We start from the raw sequence: 21,994 nt of genomic DNA, 5'->3' as shown, positions 1-21,994 counted from the left end.
CAATGCACAAAGAAATTGAGATTGAGTGTAATTAAGTATAACATTGTGTCAAGTTTAAAGGATTAGATTAATGATTAAGGATGATCTGAAGTATGTCAAAGGACAGTGAAAAAGAGTGGAGGAATATATATTTGTGGGAAGATGTAAGCAAGTGTTCAATCTCTCCCTCTGTCTCTCTTTCTCGTGTGTGTTGCATGCTGGGAGTTTGGGGTGTGAGGAGTTTTGGAGGTGGTTTGGTGAAAGGGCCTGTTTTAATTTTTCTTTAAGTTTTTACCTGATTTTTAGTTCTCCTCTGCTTAAATTGGGTTTCTTTGGTTCTTTATACCAAATTAGCGGGTAGTTTGGGTCTTGGCAGTATGGCAATTATGGCTGCTTTGCTAACCGGGGAGGAGGCGTTGTCACTGAGGCACGAGTTCAGGTGTGTACCGGTGGATGGAGTTAGAGTTGAGGAAGTGTTGCTGGTCATTGGGTGAACAGATAGGTGCTGAACATATTTGCTCAGCTTCTAGAATGAACAAAGCAGTTGTGTTCATGAAGAAAGCGACCTTGGTAGGTATGCTGGTTGCTAGTCGGCTTATTGTTAGAAATGAGTTGTTGGTAGTTTTGCCTCTTTCTACGCGATCAACTAGGGTAGTTGTGGCTAATTTACCGCCATTCATTACGGATGAGCAGATCCGAGAGTTAGTTCCGAGAGAAAAATAGCTAGCAGTTTTCGGGTCCTGTTGGCTGGATTTTGGGCAGAATCGTTGAAGCATGTTGTCTCCTTTAGTAGATCGGTGTTTGTTTCTTAACAATTCAGATCAGCAGCTTAATGTCAATTTTAAGATCCGTCATGGGGATGGTGTGTATGCAAGCTTTGCTAGTACAGTGACCTGGATCATAAGAAGTTTGCATGCCTGCACCGGGACTCAGAGAGCAGCCGCTTGAAAGTGCAGGACATAGTATCCAACTGGATGTCAGGGAAGGGGAGCTCCCTGTTCTGGCCAGTAGTAGCTCCAGTTTTGTGCAGAATATTGGGAGGGGTCATAGTACCCGGAAGAGTGTAGCTGGGTTAAGTGATGTTGAGCAGCTGGTGATGTTGATGATACAGAGGTTGTGGTGTCAGTGAGTAGTGCTCTTGCAGTGGGGTCGGTTGTGGAGGGAGATTCAACAATGAGGATTGTTAGGAATGAAGGGATTGGTGTGGTCACTAATGCTACGTTAGTGGGAGGTGTGAGTATGGAGGGACTTAACAAAGAAGAAAAGGGGTGTGAAGAACAGTGTGGTTGGTTGGTGTGGTGAAGGAGGGGTTGACGTCCCAGGATATTATGCCTAGTGTTGGGGAGTAGGGCTTGAGTTTGAAGGGAGTACAGGTCAGTGCGGTGTTGGGGCAGGAAGAAGAGGGGTAGGGGAATCTGGTGAAGAGGAGTGTGAGGAGATGTCCTCCTCTGACTGCTCTCTGAGTTCGGTGTTGCTGGCTAGTCAGGTTTTTGGGTAAGAAGAAGGTTGTGCTGGAGTCCCATTTTTCTGACTCTGTGAGATCGGTTCAAAAGGCCATGAGGACTGAGGGCCTGAGTGTCCTCTCGCCTAAGAAACATTTCAGAATGAAGAAATAGGTTAAAGTGGTGCGAAAGGGCTTGCCTTCTGATACAATTTGCATGTCTAGGTTTCTTCCATGTAATTTTTTTGTGGGGGGGTCTCACTGCCGGGGTGGTTTCCTGTTGTTTTCCCTCTGACTGCTCATGGAGGCTCAACGGGTTGGCTCTCTTGATATGAATGGTGCCAGAGACTGGGGAAGAGGAGTCTGTTGGGGGAATATGTCAAACAGAAACATACAGTGGATATAAAAAGTCTACACACCCATGTGAAAATGCCAGGTTTCTGTGATATAAAAGAATGAGACAAAGAAATCATGTCAGAACTTTTTCCACTTTTAATGTGACCTATTTAATGTGAACAATTGAAAAACAAACTGAAATCTTTGAAAGGGAAAAATGCAACCAGGTTATTGTTTGATTTTTCATAAGTGTGCATACCCTCTTTTAACTGGGGATGTGACTGTTTTCAGAATTAACCAATCAGATTCAACTCATGTTAAATAGAAGTTATTGCACACCTGCCATCATTTAAAGTGACTCTGATTAATCACAAATAAAGTTCAGCTGTTCTAGAAGGATTTTCTTGACAGTTTCTAAGTTGTATCTCAGAGTAAACGCCATGGTCCGCGGAGAGCTTCCAAAGCATCAGAGGTATCTCATTGTTGAAAGATATCAGTCAGGAGAAGAGTGCAACATTTCCAAAGCATTGCATGTACCATGGAACACAGTGAAGACAGTCATCATCAAGTGGAAAAAATATGACACAACAGAGACATTACCAAGAACTGGATGTCCCTCCAAAATTTACAGGGAGGCTTCCAAGAGGCCTACAGCAACATTAACCTGTCAGGGATAAGGCCCAAAAAATTTACACAAATCTAAATGCTTGTAGCTCATGACCTGAATATAGTAGAAACTTTCTTTTTTTTTGGTACCATTTGAAAGGAGACACTCTGTAGTTTGCAGGAATTATAAATTATATTATAAATTATTAATGCAGGAAAGTATAACACAATAGATTTGGCAGAAGATAAAACAAACCAAAAACGAGTGACTTTGTGCCAAATTGGACACATTATGAATTTTCAAATTCATACATAGACAGAACATTCAACAGTGAAAAAGGGATTAATATAAGGGTTACACACTCCCAGGAATGTTACACATGATGAAAAATGTGCTTTCCTTCATAAAGGTACTAACAGGAGGCGCCACAAGGAGGCTGGTCCAATGATCTAACGTGTGGTGTTTGCATCATGTAGTGATCTAACATAGGTGGTTTTTGCATCATATTTGATCTAACATATGTGGTGTTTGCATAGTATGTGGTGATCTGCCATCATATGTGGTGTTTGTATCATATGTTAGATCACCACATATGATGTTAGATCACATATGGTATCTATGCCTCCTTACACACATAGATGGTAAGCAAACAGTTGGCAGGAGTAGAAAAGAGTAGAAGGGAATAGGAGAAAGAAGGGGGAGACTTATCGACTTCTGAGAAATTTCTGAAATGGCCAGTCAGATGATGGCGTCACAGTGGGGGTCAAGAGCCAGAGGGACCTCCTGAATCACTGTTGGTTATTCAGGGAGAAATATGGGGATGAATAGGCCATAAGAAACATATAAGAACATTATGAACTGAAATCTACTATGGTGACGTGACCCAATTGGCAGTAAATGCTCAAACTATATGACATAACATAGCCTAATATGCTAATAGTAATACACTCTATGTCTTAGGTAATCCATCTTATTGTACTCACCAAGTTGCTTGACTCACTGTCCATGATTTCTTCCAAAAATCTAGTCCAAATTGGTCTCCTATGTTGCTTTTCCACTTAGGAGTATCCATTTAAATCTTAAATGCTGAGTATAGTTTCGTGAGCAGCAACAGCTATGCGTCTTGCGCAATAGACAAGTTTGTTTGAAGATTTGTGGGGGTGGTGCGCACTGTTGGTGTGTCCTGTGTGCGCGTCTGACGGTGATCGTTCAAAATTTGCCGTAAAGTGTGGTTCGTGTGCGCCAAACCTAGAGAGTTTCAAATCCATTGGTCCTCATTTGAGGGAGTTACATGCTACCAAAGACATGCGCTCGCGCGTAACCGGTGCCAGACTGCATGTCTTTGCTTACGCGGTGCAAAGCATATAGGCAACGCAGAGGGATAAACTATGTCTTGTTAAATGCTAGAGACTGTTCTTTTCAGGAATACCAATTATTTTGGTGTTAAAACTTAGGAAGGTTTGAATATCATGAATGGTTTTGCTCCGAGTTGGATTTTGTTGTACAACGCTGTGGAGAACATAAATTCTGTTTTTATAATCCAAAACGATTCATCAAACAAAACAATGCTTGGCTAAATCTCTGGGACCATCAAGTTAAGAAATCTGAAGACATATATAATATGCCTATTACAAAAAATATGTATTTACAACACTTTGCACACTTTGTGGCATAAACGTTTGGTGTCCCGGCGGCAGGACGTCTCAGAGAATTAACGGGCAGCCTGCGTTAACCGGTAGGAACTGCAGGAATTTCTGGGAAGTATTGGCTGTGTGCTACATGTGACAACAATCTCCTGTATTCTTCATATGAACCGACCATGGGGTAGGGTGGCAAGATGGAAGCCTTTTCTTACAAAGAAAAACATCCAAGCATGGCTGAAGTTTGCAAAAACAAACATCAAGTCTCCCAAAAGCACTTGGGAAAATGTGTTGTGGTCTGATGAAACCAAGGTTGAACTTTTTGGCCATAATTCCAAAAGGTATGTTTGGCGTAAAAACAACACTGCACATCACCCAAAGAACACCATACCCAAGGTGAAGCATGGTGGTGGCAGGATCATGTTTTGGGGCTGTTTTTCTTCAGCTGGAACTGTGGCCTTAGTCAGGGTGGAGGGAATTATGAACAGTTCCAAATACCAGGCAATTTTGGCACAAAACCTTCAGGCGTCTGTTAGAAATAAGATGTTCACCTTTCAGCACGACATCAACCTAAAGCACACATCCAAATCCACAAAAGCATGGCTTCAACAGAAGCAGATTAACATTTTGGAATGGCCCAGCCAGAGCCCAGACCTGAATCTAATTTAACATATGTGGGGTGATCTTAAGAGGGCTGTACACAGGAAAGATTTGGAGCGCTTTTGCAAAGAAGAGTGAGCAAATATTGCCACGTCAAGATGTGCCATACTAATAAACTCCTACTGAAAAAGACTGAGTGCTGTAATAAAATCAAAAGGTGCCTCAACAAAGTATTAGTTTAAGGGTGTGCACGATTATGCAACCAGGTTATTGTGAGTTTTTTCTTTTTCCCCTCAAAGATTTCAGTATGTTTTTCAATTGAATTGTTCACGTTATAGGTCAATTTAAAGGAGGAAAACATTCTGACATGATTTATCTTTGTCTCATTCTTTTACATCACAAGAACCTGGCATTTTAACAGGGATGTGTAGACCTTTTATATCCACTGTATACAGCTCTGGAAAAAAATAAGAGATCACTTGGAAATTCAGTTTCTCTGGTTTTATTATTCATAGGTAGGTGTTTGAGGAAAACAACGTTTTATTTTATTCTATAAACTACTGACATTACTCCCAAATTCCAAATAAAAATATTATCATATATTATCAGTATATTTGTAGAAAACAACAACTGGTCAAAATAACCCAAATAAATATGCATTGTTTTCAGACCTCAAATAATGCAAAGAAAACAAATTCATATTCATTTTTCAACAACAAAATACTAATATTTTAACTCTAGAAGAGTTCACAAATCTAAATTTGGTGGAATAACCTTGATTTTTAATCACAGCTTTCAATGCGTCTTTGGCACATCTCTCCACCAGTCTGTCACATTGCTGTTAGGGTGACTTTATGCCACTCCTGGCACAAAAATTCAAGTAGCTCAGCTTTGTTTGATGGCTTGTGATCGTCCATCTTCCTTTTGATCAAATTCCAGAGGTTTTCAATGGGGTTCAGGTCTGGAGATTGGGCTGGCCATGACAGGGTAACCTTGTACTTGGCTTGATTCATGCCCGATTCCAGCCTTGCTGAAGCATCCCCAGATTATCACCGATCCTCCACCAAATTTCACAGTGGGTGTGAGACACTGTGGCTTGTAGGCCTCTCTAGGTCTCCATCTAACCATTAGATGACCAGGCTGACATTTTGACTCATCAGAGAAGATGACCTTACTCCATTCCTACCATACCATCTTCTTCCGCTTATCCGGGGCCGGGTCGCGGGGGCACCCAAGCTGCTGTTTGCCATTCTTCTTGTAGGTCACTTGATGTCATCCTACATGTCATCCTACAGTTGAGTGACATTCAAATTAGTTGATGGTCATCTCGGTCAGTGGACAGTCGTTTTAACCCTCTGCCAGTCTGTAGCTTGTCTGTTGCTTGATCCTGTTCTTATGAACCGCCGTCTTGCAACCTGAGACTCACTGTATCCCTCTGCCAGTAAAGCCAGCATTGAACCCTTCTTTTCCTCACTCAAAGCTTTTCTTTTCAACTCCTTTTTTAAAATGAGGTGTGCCTGGGTTGTCATACATGTAGAGAAATTTAAGAAAACATTTCTCTTAATTTTTTCCAGAGCTGTAGGTGTGCTGTTTTTGCAGGAGACCCATTCTGATGTTGAAAATTAGGTGGAATGGGGGCCCTGGTGGAAGGGTGCACAGGTGCTGAGCCAGTACCAACACCAGAGCAGGGGTGTTTTTCTCCCTTGGTCTGGGCATTACTATTACGTGTTCAAGGGAGGTGTGTGGCAGCAGGTTGTTGGTTGTAGAGGCTGAGATTGACAATGTGCTGTTTGTTTTTATAAATGTTAATGCACCTTGTACAGGGCGGGAGCAGGGTGTCTTTTTTGGATGCTTAAGTAAAGAGCTGGCACTGATAGATCAGGCTGAGGTGCTAGTTTTAGGGGGAGATTGGAACTGCACAATTTATTTTACCAAGGACACATCCAGTCTCTGCAGGTGACCGAGCTTCTCACCCTATCTCTAAGGGATCGCACAGCCACCCTGCGGAGAAAGCTCATTTCGGCCGCCTGTATCCAGGATCTTGTCCTTTCGGTCATGAACCAAAGCTCATGACCATAGGTGAGAGTAGGAACGTAGATTCACCGGTAAATCGAGAGCTTCACCTTGCGGCTCAGCTCTTTCTTCACCACGACAGACCGATACATCGACCGCATTACTGCAGAAGCTGCACCGATCCGTCTGTCAATCTCCTGTTCCATCCTTCCCTCACTCATGAACAGGACCCCTAGATACTTAAACTCCTCCACTTGAGGCAGGCACTCTCCACCAACCTGAAGTGGGCAAGCCACCCTTTTCCGACTGAGGACCATGGCTTCGGATTTGGAGGTACTGATTTCGTCCCCACCGCATCACACTCGGCTGCAAACCGTCCAAGTGCATGCTGAAGGTCCTGGCTTGAAGGGGCCAACACGACAACATAATCCGCAAATAGCAGAGACGAAATCGTGTGGTCCCCAAACCTGACACCCTCCGGCCCTTGGCTGCGCCTAGAAATTCTGTCCATAGAAATTACGAACAGAACCGGCAACAAAGGGCAGCCCTGCCGGAGTCCAACATGCACAGGGAACAAGTCTGACTTACTGCCGGCAATGCGGACCAAGCTCCTGCTTCGGTCGTACAGGGACCTGACAGCCCTTAGCAAAGGACCCAGGACCCCATATTCCCGAAGCACTCTCCACAGGATGCCGCGAGGGACACAGTCGAATGCCTTCTCCAAATCCACAAAACACATGTGGATTGGTTGGGCAAACTCCCATGAACCCTCCATCACCCTGTAGGGGGTATAGAGCTGGTCCAGTGTTCCACGGCCTGGACGAAAACCACACTGTTCCTCCTGAATCCGAGGTTTTACTATCGGCCGTATTCTCCTCTCCAGAACCCTGGCATAGACTTTCCCGGGGAGGCTGAGAAGTGTGATCCCCCTATAGTTGGGACACACCCTCCGGTCCCCCTTCTTAAAAAGAGGGACCACCACCCCGGTCTGCCAACCTTAGAGGCAGTGTCCCCGACTGCCACGCGATGTTGCACGCATGTTGTGGGGCTGAATTTTTTTCAATTGAAAGCAAAATCGGCACTTGTAAGAGCTAGGTTTTCTATGATGAATGTGATTGATGATCCTAGCTCTTTTTTTTTGGCTTGGAAAAACAAAGTGGTGAAAGGAAGCATAAGCACTATTTACGTATGACTGATGGTCGGGTGTCTTCTGTTGTGGGGGAGATGCGGGAGCAAGCTGGGGAGTTTTATTCTAATTTGTATGCGGCAAAAGTGTGCGATCCTGCATGTTCCCAGGTATTGCTTATGGACATTCACACACTGTCGCTGTCGCAGAGGGATGTCATGCACACTCCTCTGACACTGAGCGAACTCGAGACCGCTGTCACCCAGATGAACACGGCCGCATGCGAGGATCAGATGGATTGCCAATTGAATTCTATAAGAAATTCTTGGGTCAAGATTTGTGTTGTATCTTGTGTGAGTGCATCAGGGTTGGGGAGTTACCATTGAGCTGCTGGAGAGAAGTTTTGATTCTCCTCCCAAAAAAGGGGACTTGAGCGACCTTGAAGAACTGGCTTTGCTTTGTGCGGATTATAAGTTCTTTGCAAAGGTACTCGCTAATAGGCTTAAATCCCACCTGGACTCCATAGTCCAGGCTTCCTAGAGAATTGGAATAGGGCAGTAAGGGGCTCAGAATTCTAAGATCTGGATTTGTAGGGGTGGGTCATGAAGAATTGTGACGGGGTGGCTCAAGTGGTGGTGGCTAAGCTGACAAAGGGGAGGTGGCTTCTCTCCCAGGTGTCGTACAGAGGACAGGTGCTGATTATCACCAACCTGGTGGCATCCTCCCTATGGAATCAAGTTGCTGTTCTTAACCCCCCAGCTGGGCTGCTGGCCGACTTACAGCGTAGGCTGGTGGACTTTTTCTGGTTTGGTCAACACTGGCTGAGGGCGGCAGTGCTGTTTTTACCAGTTTGGGAGGGCGGTCAAGGCCTTGTGGACCTTGAGAGCTGGGTGGTGGCTTTTTCGTCGCAAAGCAGCACAGAGAATATTATACCACACAGGTGTCTGTTGGAGAGAACCGGCTCTCGCACTGCTGTGGAGGACTGGTGGTCTGGGGTGGATCTACAGTTCTTCCTGATAAGATTGCAGGGGCTAAATGTGCACTGCAACAAAATCTTATTTTCAGGTTAAAAACCATTCCATCCTTAATGTGGTATATTTTTCTTAACAAGCTAGATTATACTGCTTGTTTTTAGAAAGTATGCCTTGAATATCGTGTAATTGTTCTTGTTCCATTGGCAGATTGGTAATTGTTCTTGTTCCATTTGTTCAATGACTGAGACTGTCTAGCATGTATTTTCTATATGTACCAGGTTGATGCCGTTGCTGTCGTTGCAATATGTGTGTGTGAAGTTGGGGGTGACTTTTTGTTTGGATAGGTTTGTGATGGGGCCCAGGTATTCGAGGGAGAAGGATAGATGTGTGTTCCTGAATGTTTTTTTGCCTAAGCTAAATTGTCTGTTTGGTTGACAAGGAGGAACTGGGCAGGGAGTTTGGGGATACAGACCCTGTGTTATTATATAGGGGGATGGTGCCTGCGCGCCTTAGGGTTGAGTTTGAGTTTTATAAAATGATACTGTGTTGACTTGTTCGAGAGGGTTTTTGGGACTTGGAGGAGCTGTCTGTGTGGTGTGACATGAGGGGTTTGATATCCGATTGTAATTCATGTTGAAGTGTATATTTATATTTGTATATAGTGGTAGATGTAGGTATAAAGTATAAAGAAGCAGCACACTGTTTATATTGATGCGATTGGGTGTGTGTGGTGGGGGTGGGGGGCGGGATTTCTCTTAATGTGAAGTAGTTGTCTTATTAAAGGATAAAAAATATATATATCTTCATCAATCTGTCCATCAGCCTTTTCTTCTACTCTCTACCACATTCTACTCTCTACCACATTCTACTCTACCACCTCAATAACTAACTTTCTTTTCGTTCATCGCTTCTATTGACTCACTGTTCTTTCTCTGTCCTTCATCTTCAATTCAACTTCTCTCTCTCGTTGTTCCATCCTTTTCCCCCATCTCTATTTTTCACTATTCTCTCTTTTTGCCGGACGGCTTAAGCGGAGCCGGCCTAGAAGAGGGAATGTCTCATACCGCCTGGCTGCTTGCCTAGCTGCTTGCTTGGCTCTTGTTTAATAGCATCTTTGTTAGAGAAGCGGGCTACGGAACAACAGGTCCTGCGTTCGACTTCCATAACAGTCAAAACACATTATGCCTGAAGTTCAGGACAGACAAAAAATTCCTTATGTAGCTACGTAATAGGAAGCCTAAAATAAGGATTTGTTAGGATTTGTTCAGGATAGACAAATATTTCACCGGCTACACGATTCTCTCGTTTTTTCAATGTCATTCACGAATGGCTAATTAGCTGTTGAGGATAGACAAAAACTTTGCTGGCTATAACCTTCAGTAGTTATTGTATCAATGTCATTCACAAATGGCTAATAAGCTGTTAAAATGGCCAGTGGCAAAAGCCATACAGTTCATAGATGCTATTTGTGGTGGAGGTAAACTTAATAAGAAATGTTACTTAGTTTAACACAATGCCTAATGGTGTCTAAAGACATTTTGAAACTCTGCGTGATGTTAATGATACAATGCTGAACTGCTATAGCAACTCTCAACAGATGTACATCTCTGTGGTTTAGTAGTTAATGACACAGCCTTTCATGTGGACGACCTGGGTTCAAATCCAGGGCAGCCAAGATCAACTCTTTCTATTGTGGGCCGGCTGAACTAGGCTTGCCTGGTTTCTTTTTAATTTAAACACGCCTCTTTCTCTCAGTCACAGTCAGATCATGCAGTGGCTGTCTAATTAGTGTGTGCAGAGTGATACCTTCAGAAGATCTAGGCCCAGGTGGGGTGTTACCTGGTTCTGTAGTATAATAAAGCTATGTCATGTATAACAGGATCAAGGTAATGAAAACGGCAATAGACGATCGACACTAACCATGTTATTTCATTACGTATTTCAGAACAATAGTCAATGTCAATCTGAGAAGTGAAAGTTTTGTTGTTGAGTGCTGGCAATCTGTGTGCAGTTGTGGGAAACAATCTTGTGAGTCTTTGGGAACACCGTAGGAATTCCTGATGTGGAAGCACAAGATGTTCAAAAGCATGCAAACAATGATGCTCGCTTGCTTGAACACACACACACACACACACACACACAGCGCAGATAGGTATCCCAGCTGTTAGAGTGGAGTGCTGGCCAGTAACAGTAATAATACTTATTACTGTCATTGCAAAAACAACCCCTCCTAACATCCACAAAACCACAACCACAAACATGTATTTGCACTAAGGCACATACACAGACCTCAGATTCAGGCCTTCATGTAGTGATTGCATTAACCTTTGCATTCTACATGAATCAATCATGTTGTATGAAATGTTGATTGTATATGGCAGGGCCCTACTATTGCTCAGACGAGGCATCATAATCTAATAATGCCCATGGTTACTAAACTAATTGAAATGGACTTTTTAAGGGATTGGCCCTGTGCTGAGCTGTCTTTTGGTTTTCAAGTCAAACTGGGGCAATTTGCTTTCCATCTCTCCCTCAGTGTGTCTTCTGAAAATATGTCCCTTTTCTCTGCCTTCTTCGTTTTAAATGTTTTAAATCGTAGTAATTTGGCTGACAATCTCATCCAGAGTTATTTACCGTGTTGTGTATCCATTTTCATATAGGCCCCATCTTTTTATTTTGTGCCTGAAGTTTATTTTGCAAGCAAGACTATTAACCCGAATTGCTCTCATCTCGGTGCTGTACATAATAATCTTTTGTTAGCATTATTACCTGGTAAAATGTGTTAAATAAAAAAAAAACACAACCCTATTGTTGCTAGACTTGTGCTACACCACTATAAGCTAGATAGGACCTGTAAGTTTCTGCCATCCCTCTCTTCCCCTCGCTCTCCTGCCTTCAGCAGTATTACCTGCTGATCAATAGAGGCAATGCACGGTCAAGACTTTACCAAATCCCTTGAGACAGACAGCCACACTTTCACATTCATTCTGCAGTATTCCCTGATGTCCTCTGATTATGTGTGTGTTGCCAAAGGGGTTTAAGCACCAATTTTTTTTTGGTGAATAAAATATTTGTATATGACGTAATTGTTATGGACAGAATTTCTAGGCGCAGCCAGAGGCCGGAGGGTGTCAGGTTTGGGGACCACACAATTTCGTCTCTGCTCTTTGCAGATGATGTTGTCGTGTTGGCCCCTTCTAACCAGGACCTTCAGCATGCGCTGGGACGGTTTGCAGCCGAGTGTGAAGCGGTGGGGATGAAAATCCGTACCTCCAAATCCGAGGCCATGGTCCTCAGTCGGAAAAGGGTGGCTTGCCCACTTCAGGTTGGTGGAGAGTGCCTGCCTCAAGTGGAGGAGTTTAAGTATCTAGGGGTCTTGTTCACGAGTGAGGGAAGGATGGAACGGGAGATTGACAGACGGATCGGTGCAGCTTCTGCAGTAATGCAGTCGATGTATCAGTCTGTCGTGGTGAAGAAAGAGCTGAGCCGCAAGGCGAAGCTCTCGATTTACCAGTCAATCTACGTTCCTACTCTCACCTATGGTCATGAGCTTTGGGTCATGACTGAAAGGACAAGATCCCGGATACAGGCGGCCGAAATGAGCTTTCTCCGCAGGGTGGCCGGGCGATCCCTTAGAGATAGGGTGAGAAGCTCGGTCACCCGGGAGGAGCTCAGAGTAGAGCCGCTGCTCCTCCACATCGAGAGGGGTCAGCTGAGGTGGCTTGGGCATCTTTTTCGGATGCCTCCGGAACGCCTTCCTGGGAAGGTGTTCCGGTCCCGTCCCACCGGGAGGAGACCCCGGGGAAGACCTAGGACACGCTGGAGGGACTATGTCTCCCGGCTGGCCTGGGAACGCCTCGGTGTCCCCCCGGAAGAGCTAGAGGAAGTGTCTGGGGAGAGGGAAGTCTGGGCATCCCTGCTTAGACTGCTGCCCCCGCGACCCGGCCCCGGATTTTGTGTGTAGCATTTTGTGTGTAGAACACGATTTTCTTCCTATGGCAAACCGCATACCGTAGGCAACCACTTCATGTACATGACACAATTTTTGCACAATTTCACATGTGTAACGCAAGACAATCGCCAATTGGAATCCCACGCTGTAGTACCGTGGTCATTCATTTTAGTAACTAGTTTTTTTCGTCAACTCTTGTTCAAAGTGTGTAAGGTATAAACTATATGCTCTGAATTGGACAATACAACATGTGGATTATGACATGGTTTTACTAAAATTTGATGAACTCCCGAAACACGTGAAGATCAAGGATTGTTTGGACATCGGGCTGAAAATTGTTGAACGCGGAGTCACCTACATAGCTATGGTGAGTTCTGTTCTATTATAAATAACTAGCTTTAAGTGTTATGTTACTGAGTAAGAACATAATGACTGTTTTGAATTAAACAATGAATGTTTGCAATATTCTATTAACATTCAAATTCTTTAGTCAAGTTACTGGTAGCTGAACCCAAGTTATAAACCATTGGCGGGAAAACAAGTTATAGAAACTGAGCTTGAAAAAAACAGCGTTGACATGAGATTAAATACCTACAGTAACCATTGTTTCTTCGTGTGTCCACAAGTTTGGTTGCTTTATATTTTTTGTTTCTTAGTTTATCCTCAAGTTCGGATGTTTTGTGCTGCTTCGCATATCAACAGTTGAACAGGTATGGTAACATCATTAGCCAACTTGTCTAAATCGTGTTTCTAGGATATCAATAAGTTATGTTATAATATGTGCTTACTCCTTGTAACTTTTATCAACTGATACGTACCGTTAGCTAAATCGTGTTTCTTTGTGTAACATGACACAATTTTGACACCATTTTTGTTAGTTACACAAAGACACCTCATTAACGGAATTGTAGCTAGTGCAGGTTTAGCTAGTCTGTCTAAATTTACTGCCAAGAGTAACGTTATCCACATGCGTTACTCTTGGCAGTAAATTTAGACAGACTAGCTATACCTGCACTAGTTACAATTCTGTTACTGAGGTGTGTGTATCCACATTGTTCATAGCTAGCCTGTGTGTGTCTTAAGCTGCTGGTTTTTTAAACCTCTTTTCTAAACATTGCTTTCAGGTGATGTCGTTTTCTGTAGTTTTGTTCCTTGAGGAAGATGACTGTGTGGCAGTAGTTCCACACCTGTGTCTCAAAGGAGGACTTTGCTACTGGCCACCACACAGCATCACCATCATCCAAGACAAGTTTGCCAGAACTTGTTCACCACCTGAAGACACCTGGGAGGCTGTCCCTTATAAGCTCATCAAGCATGCAGGTGCATTTGAAAACATAATAACAATTTGAAACTTGGAATGAAAATGTTTTGCAGGGAAAATGCTTACAAAACCTAAACTTTTCCTAGACATGTGAGAGACTGGATGTGTGTATCGCCAGAGGAGTGAAAATCGTTCCAGCGTGGGCCCCTACCACCCCAATGACGCACATCTACACCACAACACCCTGTGGATTGCAGCCCTGGAGGTATGTGAATTACATGTTGATCTCGTAATTGCTGCAATGTTTAATTGGTTTCACCATATTTACCTGTTCACCAACGTTTATGTTTACAACCTTTCTGAAATTACATGTATATGGCAGTTTGGTTTATTTCACTGTTAAGGTATTGACATTTCATTGTGCTTTGTAGCTTCTGATAAACGTCTGACTGAAAAGAATGTCAAGCCGAGGGCACAGCTGGTTCTAAAATCAGGTAAAAACAAGACTATAGTTGCACTAGCATGTTGTCTTTATGAAACATTTCATTTGTCTTGAATGTCAAGCCATTCTCAAAATCATGTCAGACCATTTAAGTACACTATCTGATTACTGTATTACAGGAGCCATAAGGAAGAATCCTTCCAACTGGGATGCCACTGACGAGGCTGTCCAGAACCAGGTCCCCAGGTACCAGAAAGGGGCAGCTGACCGTGCAGGTGGGAGATGTCGCGGCGGTACAAGGGAACTGCCGTGAATATGAATGACATATCCAGCACAACCAATATTGCTGCTAAGCTGCAGTACTGTATTTCTTTTTTTTTTTTTTTACTGCTGCTATGTACAGTGTTATATATATGATTGCATTATCCTCTTAATAAATTTATATTTAGAGCTCTGAGTGAATGTTCTTAATTCTGACTGTAGATGTAGTGTTATGCCACCATTCATAAGCGTATTGCACTGATGTATGTATGATACTCAATAACTATCGATTGCTGCTAGGTCATACTAGTTTATATTGTATAATTATAATATATTACTTCCATTATAGCATTTGTTTATTTTGTATTGGATTATTTTTATTTTGTACTTTCACATTCAAATACTGTAATTCTACTATATCTGTTGCTGGACACATTTTCTTGATTTTGTATTTTTTTTAGTTCAATTCATTTGCACATGTTTATTTTGTATGCTTGCTGTATAATGCATGTTTTTTTGTATGCATCTTGCACTATTTGAAATAAATTGTTTAGATCTTATTCAGTTCATTGTCATTTGTAACATGACCAAAATTATTATAAAGGATTATTATAAATAAAAACCTAATAATGGGGCGTGAGGCATCCCGCTGTGTTTAGTGCATAAAAGCGGCAAGCCGCCGTCGGGCCGCTGATCAGGGTATTGTTAGAAGGCATTGTCATGAAAGCGGCCCACTGGTGGCCCGACTGCGATGCGCGCTATATAAAAACAGAGTCTGCCGCTGGCCGGACGCTTTGCAGAAACGCTCGGCGGCCGCAGCGGCAAAAAGTTAGTGGGCCGCCGGTGGGCCACTCGCGTGTTGCTTGCTGGGGTATTTCCATCCATGCCTTTTATGTGTGCATTTTTGTAATACAGAATTTGTGTAGATGTCATGAAATCCTGTGATACCCTGTTGCACTTACAGTTGTTATCTTCATACATTGTGTCAAGCTTAATTCAATTACTTTTCATGCCCAAAATCTCACATTCCCATGCACCTGACAGCCGGTAATGTTAAATTAAAGTGTGTTTGCCTATAGTTTCTTAGTATTTTGTGTTGACCAGCAGAGCAAAGCCAGAGATGAGCTTGGCAGGTAGTGTGTGTGCGCGTGCGTGCATGTATTTGTGTTTGTGATTGATTCAGTTTCTCATCTCTTGTATTTCTTGGCTTTGTATTTAAAGTGACACAGGTGTTGTTTTCATCTTAGCTGAATGAATGCATTGTAAATGAATACCACAAATACAGTGATATGGAAATAGATAGTATATCTCAAGCTTCATTCTAGCTATCTACACTGAACAAAATTATAAACGAAACACTTTTGTTTTTGCCCCCATTTATCATGAGCAGAACTCAAAGATCTAAGACTCACTATGTACACACAAGGACTATTTCTCTCAAATATTGTTCACAAATCTGTTTTTAAATCTGTGTTAGTGAGCACTTCTCCTTTGCTGAGATAATCCATCTACCTCACAGGTTTGGCATATCAAGATGCTAATTAGACAGCATGATTATTGCACAGGTGTGCCTTTGCCTGGCCACAATAAAAGGCCACCCTAAAATGTGCAGTTTTACTGTATTGGGTGGGTCCGGGAGGGTCAGAAAACCAGTCAGTACCTGGTGTGACCACCATTTGCCTCACGCAGTGCAACAAGCCTCCTTCACATAGAGTTGATCAGGTTGTTGATTGTGGCCTGTGGAATGTTGGTCCACTCCTCTTCAATGGCTGTGTGAAGTTGCTGGATATTGGCAGGACCTGGAACACGCTGTCATATACGCTGATCCAGAGCATCCCAAACATGCTCAATGGGTTACATGTCCAGTGAGTATGCTGGCCATGCAAGAACTGGAATATTTTCAGATTCCAGGAATTGTGTACAGATCCTTGCAACATGGGGCCATGCATTATCATGCTGCAAAGAGGTGATGGTCGTGGATGTATGGCACAACAATGGGCCTCAGGATATCGTCACAGTATCTATGTGCATTCAAAATGCCATCAATAAAATGCACCTGTATTTGTTGTCCATAACACATGACTGCCCATACAATAACCCCACCGCCACCATGGGCCACTCGATCCACAACGATGACATCAGCAAACCGCTCACCCACATGTCTGCCATCTGCCCTGTACAGTGAAAACTGGGATTCATCCGTGAAGAGAACACCTCTCCAAAGTGCCAGATGCCATCAAATGTGAGCATTTGCCCACTCAAGTCGGATACAACGACAAACTGCAGTCAGGTCGAGACCCCGATGAGGATGACAAGTATGCAAATGAACTTCCCTGAGACGGTTTCTGACAGTTTGTGCAGAAATTCTTTGGTTATGCAAACCGATTGTTGCAGCAGCTGTCCAGGATGCTGGTCTCAGATGATCTTGGAGGTGAAGATGCTGGATGTGGAGGTCCTGGGCTGGTGTGGTTACTCATGGTCTGCAGTTGTGAGGCCGGTTGGATGTACTGAGAAATTCTCTGAAACGCTTTTGAAAGCTTATGGTAGAGAAATGAACATTCAATTCATTGGCAACAGCTCTTGTGGACATTCCTGCAGTCAGCATGCCAACTGCACGCTCCCTCAAAACTTGCGACATCTGTGGCATTGCGCTGTGTGATGGAACTGCACATTTTAGAGTGGCCTTTTATTGTGGCCAGTCTAATGCACCCCTGTGCAATAATCATGCTGTCTAATCAGCATCTTGATATGCCACACCTGTGAGGGGGCAAAGGAGAAATGCTCACTAACTCAGATTTAGACAGATTTGTGAACATTATTTGAGAGAAATAGGCCTTTTGTGTATATAGAGAAAGTCTTAGATCTTTGAGTTCAGCACATGATAAATAATTTTGTTCAGTGTATATGTTATACTATAATTATAATATAAGTATTTCTTATTCAAAATAAATTATTTTTAATGTTAATGTGATGAAGCTTGAGGTTTGCTCGGCAGAGATGTAGATCAAGATGTCCTCTGAAGCACATCTTGACAAGTTATTTCATCTTATTTTACTGCTTACTCAGTAAAGGGTATACTCACCAGTACCTACATGCTTGGAGGAGAACACATCCACTGGCCAATACTGACGACTAAGCTTGCAGGCTCCCGACCTATTGTAAAGAGTTGCTTTAGCGCAACAAGGCGAGGCAAGTCTTATCCAACACCAACCTCACTCAGTGCTGTACCATTTTGCATCGCCAAATTATGCTCAAAACCAGCATTCATACTCCTGGGCACAATGACACAGCTTTAATGTAAAGCTATGATTTTACAACTGTGCCATCTTCTAACAGAAATATCCTATAAGAGTATTTTATTTTAAGGGTTGTCCCAACAAACTCTCTTCTCTGTGGTCATAAGGAACAGACTTCAGTTACTCCAAATTATGTTCTCCTGTTATTCAATGACATGATGCTCTGGGTAAGTCTGGTTGTCTCAGTGACTGACACAAACGCCTGCCCACACAACGAAATGCTCACAGTCACACCTACACACACATATGCGCACGCAAACAACCCTCATCCGCCTAGAGACTGATTGACACTCCACTGATGGGTGCACTGAACCACTGTCACTCCCAGTTAGACACAGGCTGTCATAAACCATACAGTAGAATGTTGGCCATCATCATCTCTTTAATGTTTTTTCCTCTCTTCTCTCCCTCTCTCACTTCTTTCTCTTTTTTCTTTTCCTATAGGGTACCATTCAGGATGTCAAATTAATTTTTGCTCCAAACGGCTACATCACACAATGTCCCAACCTCAATCGCAGTAAGTAGAATAATTATCCTTTATAACAGTACAGGTGCTGATTCAGGATCAGTTTTTTATTTTTGATAATAAGATTAACCTTTGATTAGCACTCACACTCGGAGGCAATTGTACAATTACAGGCTCGGAATTATTTGCTCCTGGTTTCAACAAGAAGTCAAAATGAATTACATTTTGACACTGATCAACACAAAACAAGTCCATAATGTCAAAGTGCCAAATAAAATCTACAGATTTTTCTAAATTTATCACAAATACAAAACAAAGTATCCACCCTCTTGGTAGAAGCGACTTCGGCAAGAATTAGAGCTATGAGTTTTGTTGGATAAATCTCTACCAGCTTTGCACATCTGGACAATGCAATGTGTCTCAGTTCCAAGGTGTTACGCTGCTATATTATTGTGCTGGGGGATATGAGGGATGTACTACTAACTTTTCTCAGTTTCCTCTAGTTTTAAATTTTAGAAGGAGATGAGGTCCTGGTCCACACCTGCGGATTACCTGGTTTGGGGGGCCCATGCTGTCCCTGTCCTTGTCCACCTGGTCATACTTCTGACCTAGTCTAAAATCAAATAGACTCTGGATTTAGCCCAGAGAAATTTATTTATTATTCCAATTGGACTCTTAATATCTCACCCGGCACAGCCAGAAGAGGACTGGTCACCCCTCTGAGCCTGGGTCCTCTCTAGGTTTCTTCCTAAAATTCGACCTTAGGGAGTTTTTCCTAGCCACTGAAATTCAACACTACTGTTGTCTGCTCCTTGGGGTTTAAGGCCGGGTGTCTCTGTAAAGAACTTTGTGACAACTGCTGTTGTAAAAAGGGCTTTATAAATAAATTTGATTGATTGATTTGGTCTCCATTCTCAGTTGAGCTGAGGTCCAGGCCATGACTGCACCACTACATTTACTTTTTAAGTCACTCTGGTTTGGCTTTGGCTGTATGTTTGGGGTCATTTTCCTGCTGGAAGTTGAATCTTTCCCAAGTTCTAGGGGCCTCTAAATTCTGCAGTAAGTGGAAATCCTATGATTTGCGTGCTCACAAAATTATTGAATATGTAATTTCAGTTGATAGACAAAGCAAGTTGGAGACCGGTCAGAAAAAACTTAGAAGCCAAAAAATCTCCCATAATGTGAAATTCACATAATATTATCTGATATAGAATCTAAAAACATTTCATTTTTCGAAACGTATCAAGTAGCCCGACAACCAGTCATAAATATTCTGCATTGCAAGATGTGGCTGCTGTTGAAATTAGCATAATCATAACATTTCAAGGTCACATTCAAGAAACATATCAATACAGACATAAAATCAAAGTGAATTGGTCAAGCCCAGTTCAAGTCAGTTGGGCCTAGGACTTAGCCATTATACGGTACATTAACTGTTGAAAAGAAACAGTAGCCTAGGGAATGTGACCAAGAAAGTTTATAACATTTCAGAAGTGCTATAGAAGGTCAATGACTCTTGAAAATAACTTGTGTTAAAACAATGGTGGTCCATTTTAATTAAGAGCATTTTCTGCTTTGTGCTGCATAGCCTATAACTTTTCTTTTGAGTAGGCCCTGTCATGGAAGTCTAAAGTCAAAACAATTTAAGGCAGTTAAGACAGAGATAAAAATGCTCTTTAACACAAGTACAGTTTATTAATATTTCCAAATAGAGACAGAAATACATTAACTCAAGATCAGTGACAGTCTGTCTGTTGTACAGTTCAGAAACACACCCTTTTGTATGGGCAAGAAGGTGGCATAAAATCTCACAAAATAACTGAACTTTGAACAACACATGACTATGGTCACATTTAGACTGGTCTTGTTCCTTTGATAAGTTTAGCTCAGTTAAAATGTCTTGCATTTTCCTACTGTCTAAATATACGGACTCAGTACTTTAGTATCAGCACAGAGGTAACTAGTGATGTTTTGCTCTCGTATACAATGGTATAATTAATCAATACATCAGTTTTATTCGATTTGTGGTGAATAAGGGTACCAATTTAATGTTCTATTCATTCTGTGAGCATTTTTTATAAAAGTCCTTTCTGAAATATATTGTCAATTATGTCAAATTGCAAATAGTAAGCCAACATGTGTAATAATGCTGTAGCTCATTCAAAAACACAAAGAACCACTTAATCATGGTCGACGTCCGCGATCCCGCGGACAGTGCTAATTTGCATAAATATTTCGAAAAATAGATTCTCCATAATCGTCCGATTCCAATGGTATATTATTTGTAGCCACTTTCCTGAAGCGTTCCGTGTATAATTGGGGTTTTCCGTGTATAATATGGGTTGTATAGTTTGGGTTGCTATGAGAACTTTTCACCAGGCAACGACATTGCCTATTCATCTTAGAAAGGCTCATTTGTACATCAGTATAAATATTACAAGCGTGTACATCACTATATATGATGTTTTTAACCATAATACATCGTTTGTATTATATATAAGATATAAAAATTAATATTTAGTCAAAATAGTATGGGGATGTTCTTGAGTTTTTGGGAAGAAGTTGGTAATTTTTCTGAGTTTATAAAATATATAAGTCCAAACGTAACTAGCGATCTAGTGCTGCCATCTGCTGGCCGTTTTGAGTCATTACACCTATTACATGGGATTTTACATTCAATCTTATTTATTTCATAATGTTTTATTTCTAGGTAGAAGAACCACATTTTTTGGGGGTGCCTATATTTTTTACCTTCTATTATATTATTTTTCATTATTTTCAACCCAATTACAGTGTAATTTGATAGTAAAGGCATGAAAGTATGAGGAAATACCATTGACACAAAATCTAATAATGCTTTAAAAAAAAAATCTTGATGCTGAATGGCAGAAATGTTTTCCGAAAAAAATTTTTTTGCCTGTCAAACAGATGAGTTTTATAAATATTGACCCAGAAGTCTGTTTTTATGTGTTTTTATTGTAGCCAGAGGGGTTGCTATTAAAAGGATACATCATAATAGGTTGTATCTGTTACAGAAATGAATCTAGGACCCAAAATGTCCCACTAGTGAAATCCGGCCGAAAGCCCCATAGGCTACCAAGGGTTAAAAAAGAGAGCTTATTTAAATCAATTGGCATACTGTACCCTAGTAAAATATGGTAAAATATGCAATGTCGAATGCCCATGCACATGGGGCAATTGTTCATCTTGTTTTCAAACTGTATGGATATGCCCATTGAAAGCCTAACGTTTTACAACCTATTAGTGCTAACAGTTTTTGGATCAGCTACAGGCTGTAGAGTTTTGACAATTGCTACATCCATAGCTCATAGGCCTACGATGTTGCAGGAAACATTTTGTGCATTCCTGTAGGCAATTCATATTTCAATTGAAGTGTTTCAGTTTACATTCCACTACCATCTTTTCCAAAATAGCTTGGTATTTCCAATTCAACTGCTAGGCTGTGCATAGGCATGGGTTGAAATTTGCGTATGCACGCTTTCCCCTCAAGTTCAACATTGATAAATGCCAACCTTTGCGTCAAAACTGGTGTAACTCAAGGTTTACGCACGTTTGTACGTAGGAACGATTGATACTAGG

At 42.0% G+C, this 21,994-nt stretch overlaps 1 protein-coding gene across 6 annotated transcripts in view; it reads left to right on the top strand.

Moving 5' to 3' along the window:
- The window catches only part of LOC105031116 (protein kinase C-binding protein NELL1), a 781,285-nt gene that overhangs the window by 210,843 nt on the left and 548,448 nt on the right, over nt 1-21,994 (top strand). For all 6 annotated transcript variants that reach the window (XR_003782803.2, XR_004576720.1, XM_029124715.2 and 3 more), the window contains one exon: nt 18,373-18,445. Coding sequence is in view for 4 of the 6 variants with exons in the window: in XM_029124715.2 (XP_028980548.1) it covers nt 18,373-18,445 (73 nt within the window). In the remaining 2 variants the exon portion in view is untranslated. The remainder of the gene's footprint in view (nt 1-18,372; nt 18,446-21,994) is intronic.

Source organism: Esox lucius, chromosome 2 (genome assembly GCF_011004845.1).
Source record: "Esox lucius isolate fEsoLuc1 chromosome 2, fEsoLuc1.pri, whole genome shotgun sequence".
Taxonomy (NCBI): Eukaryota; Metazoa; Chordata; class Actinopteri; order Esociformes; family Esocidae; genus Esox; species Esox lucius.
Note: the sequence above shows the minus strand (reverse complement) of the source record. Positions and strands in the feature narration are given on the sequence as shown.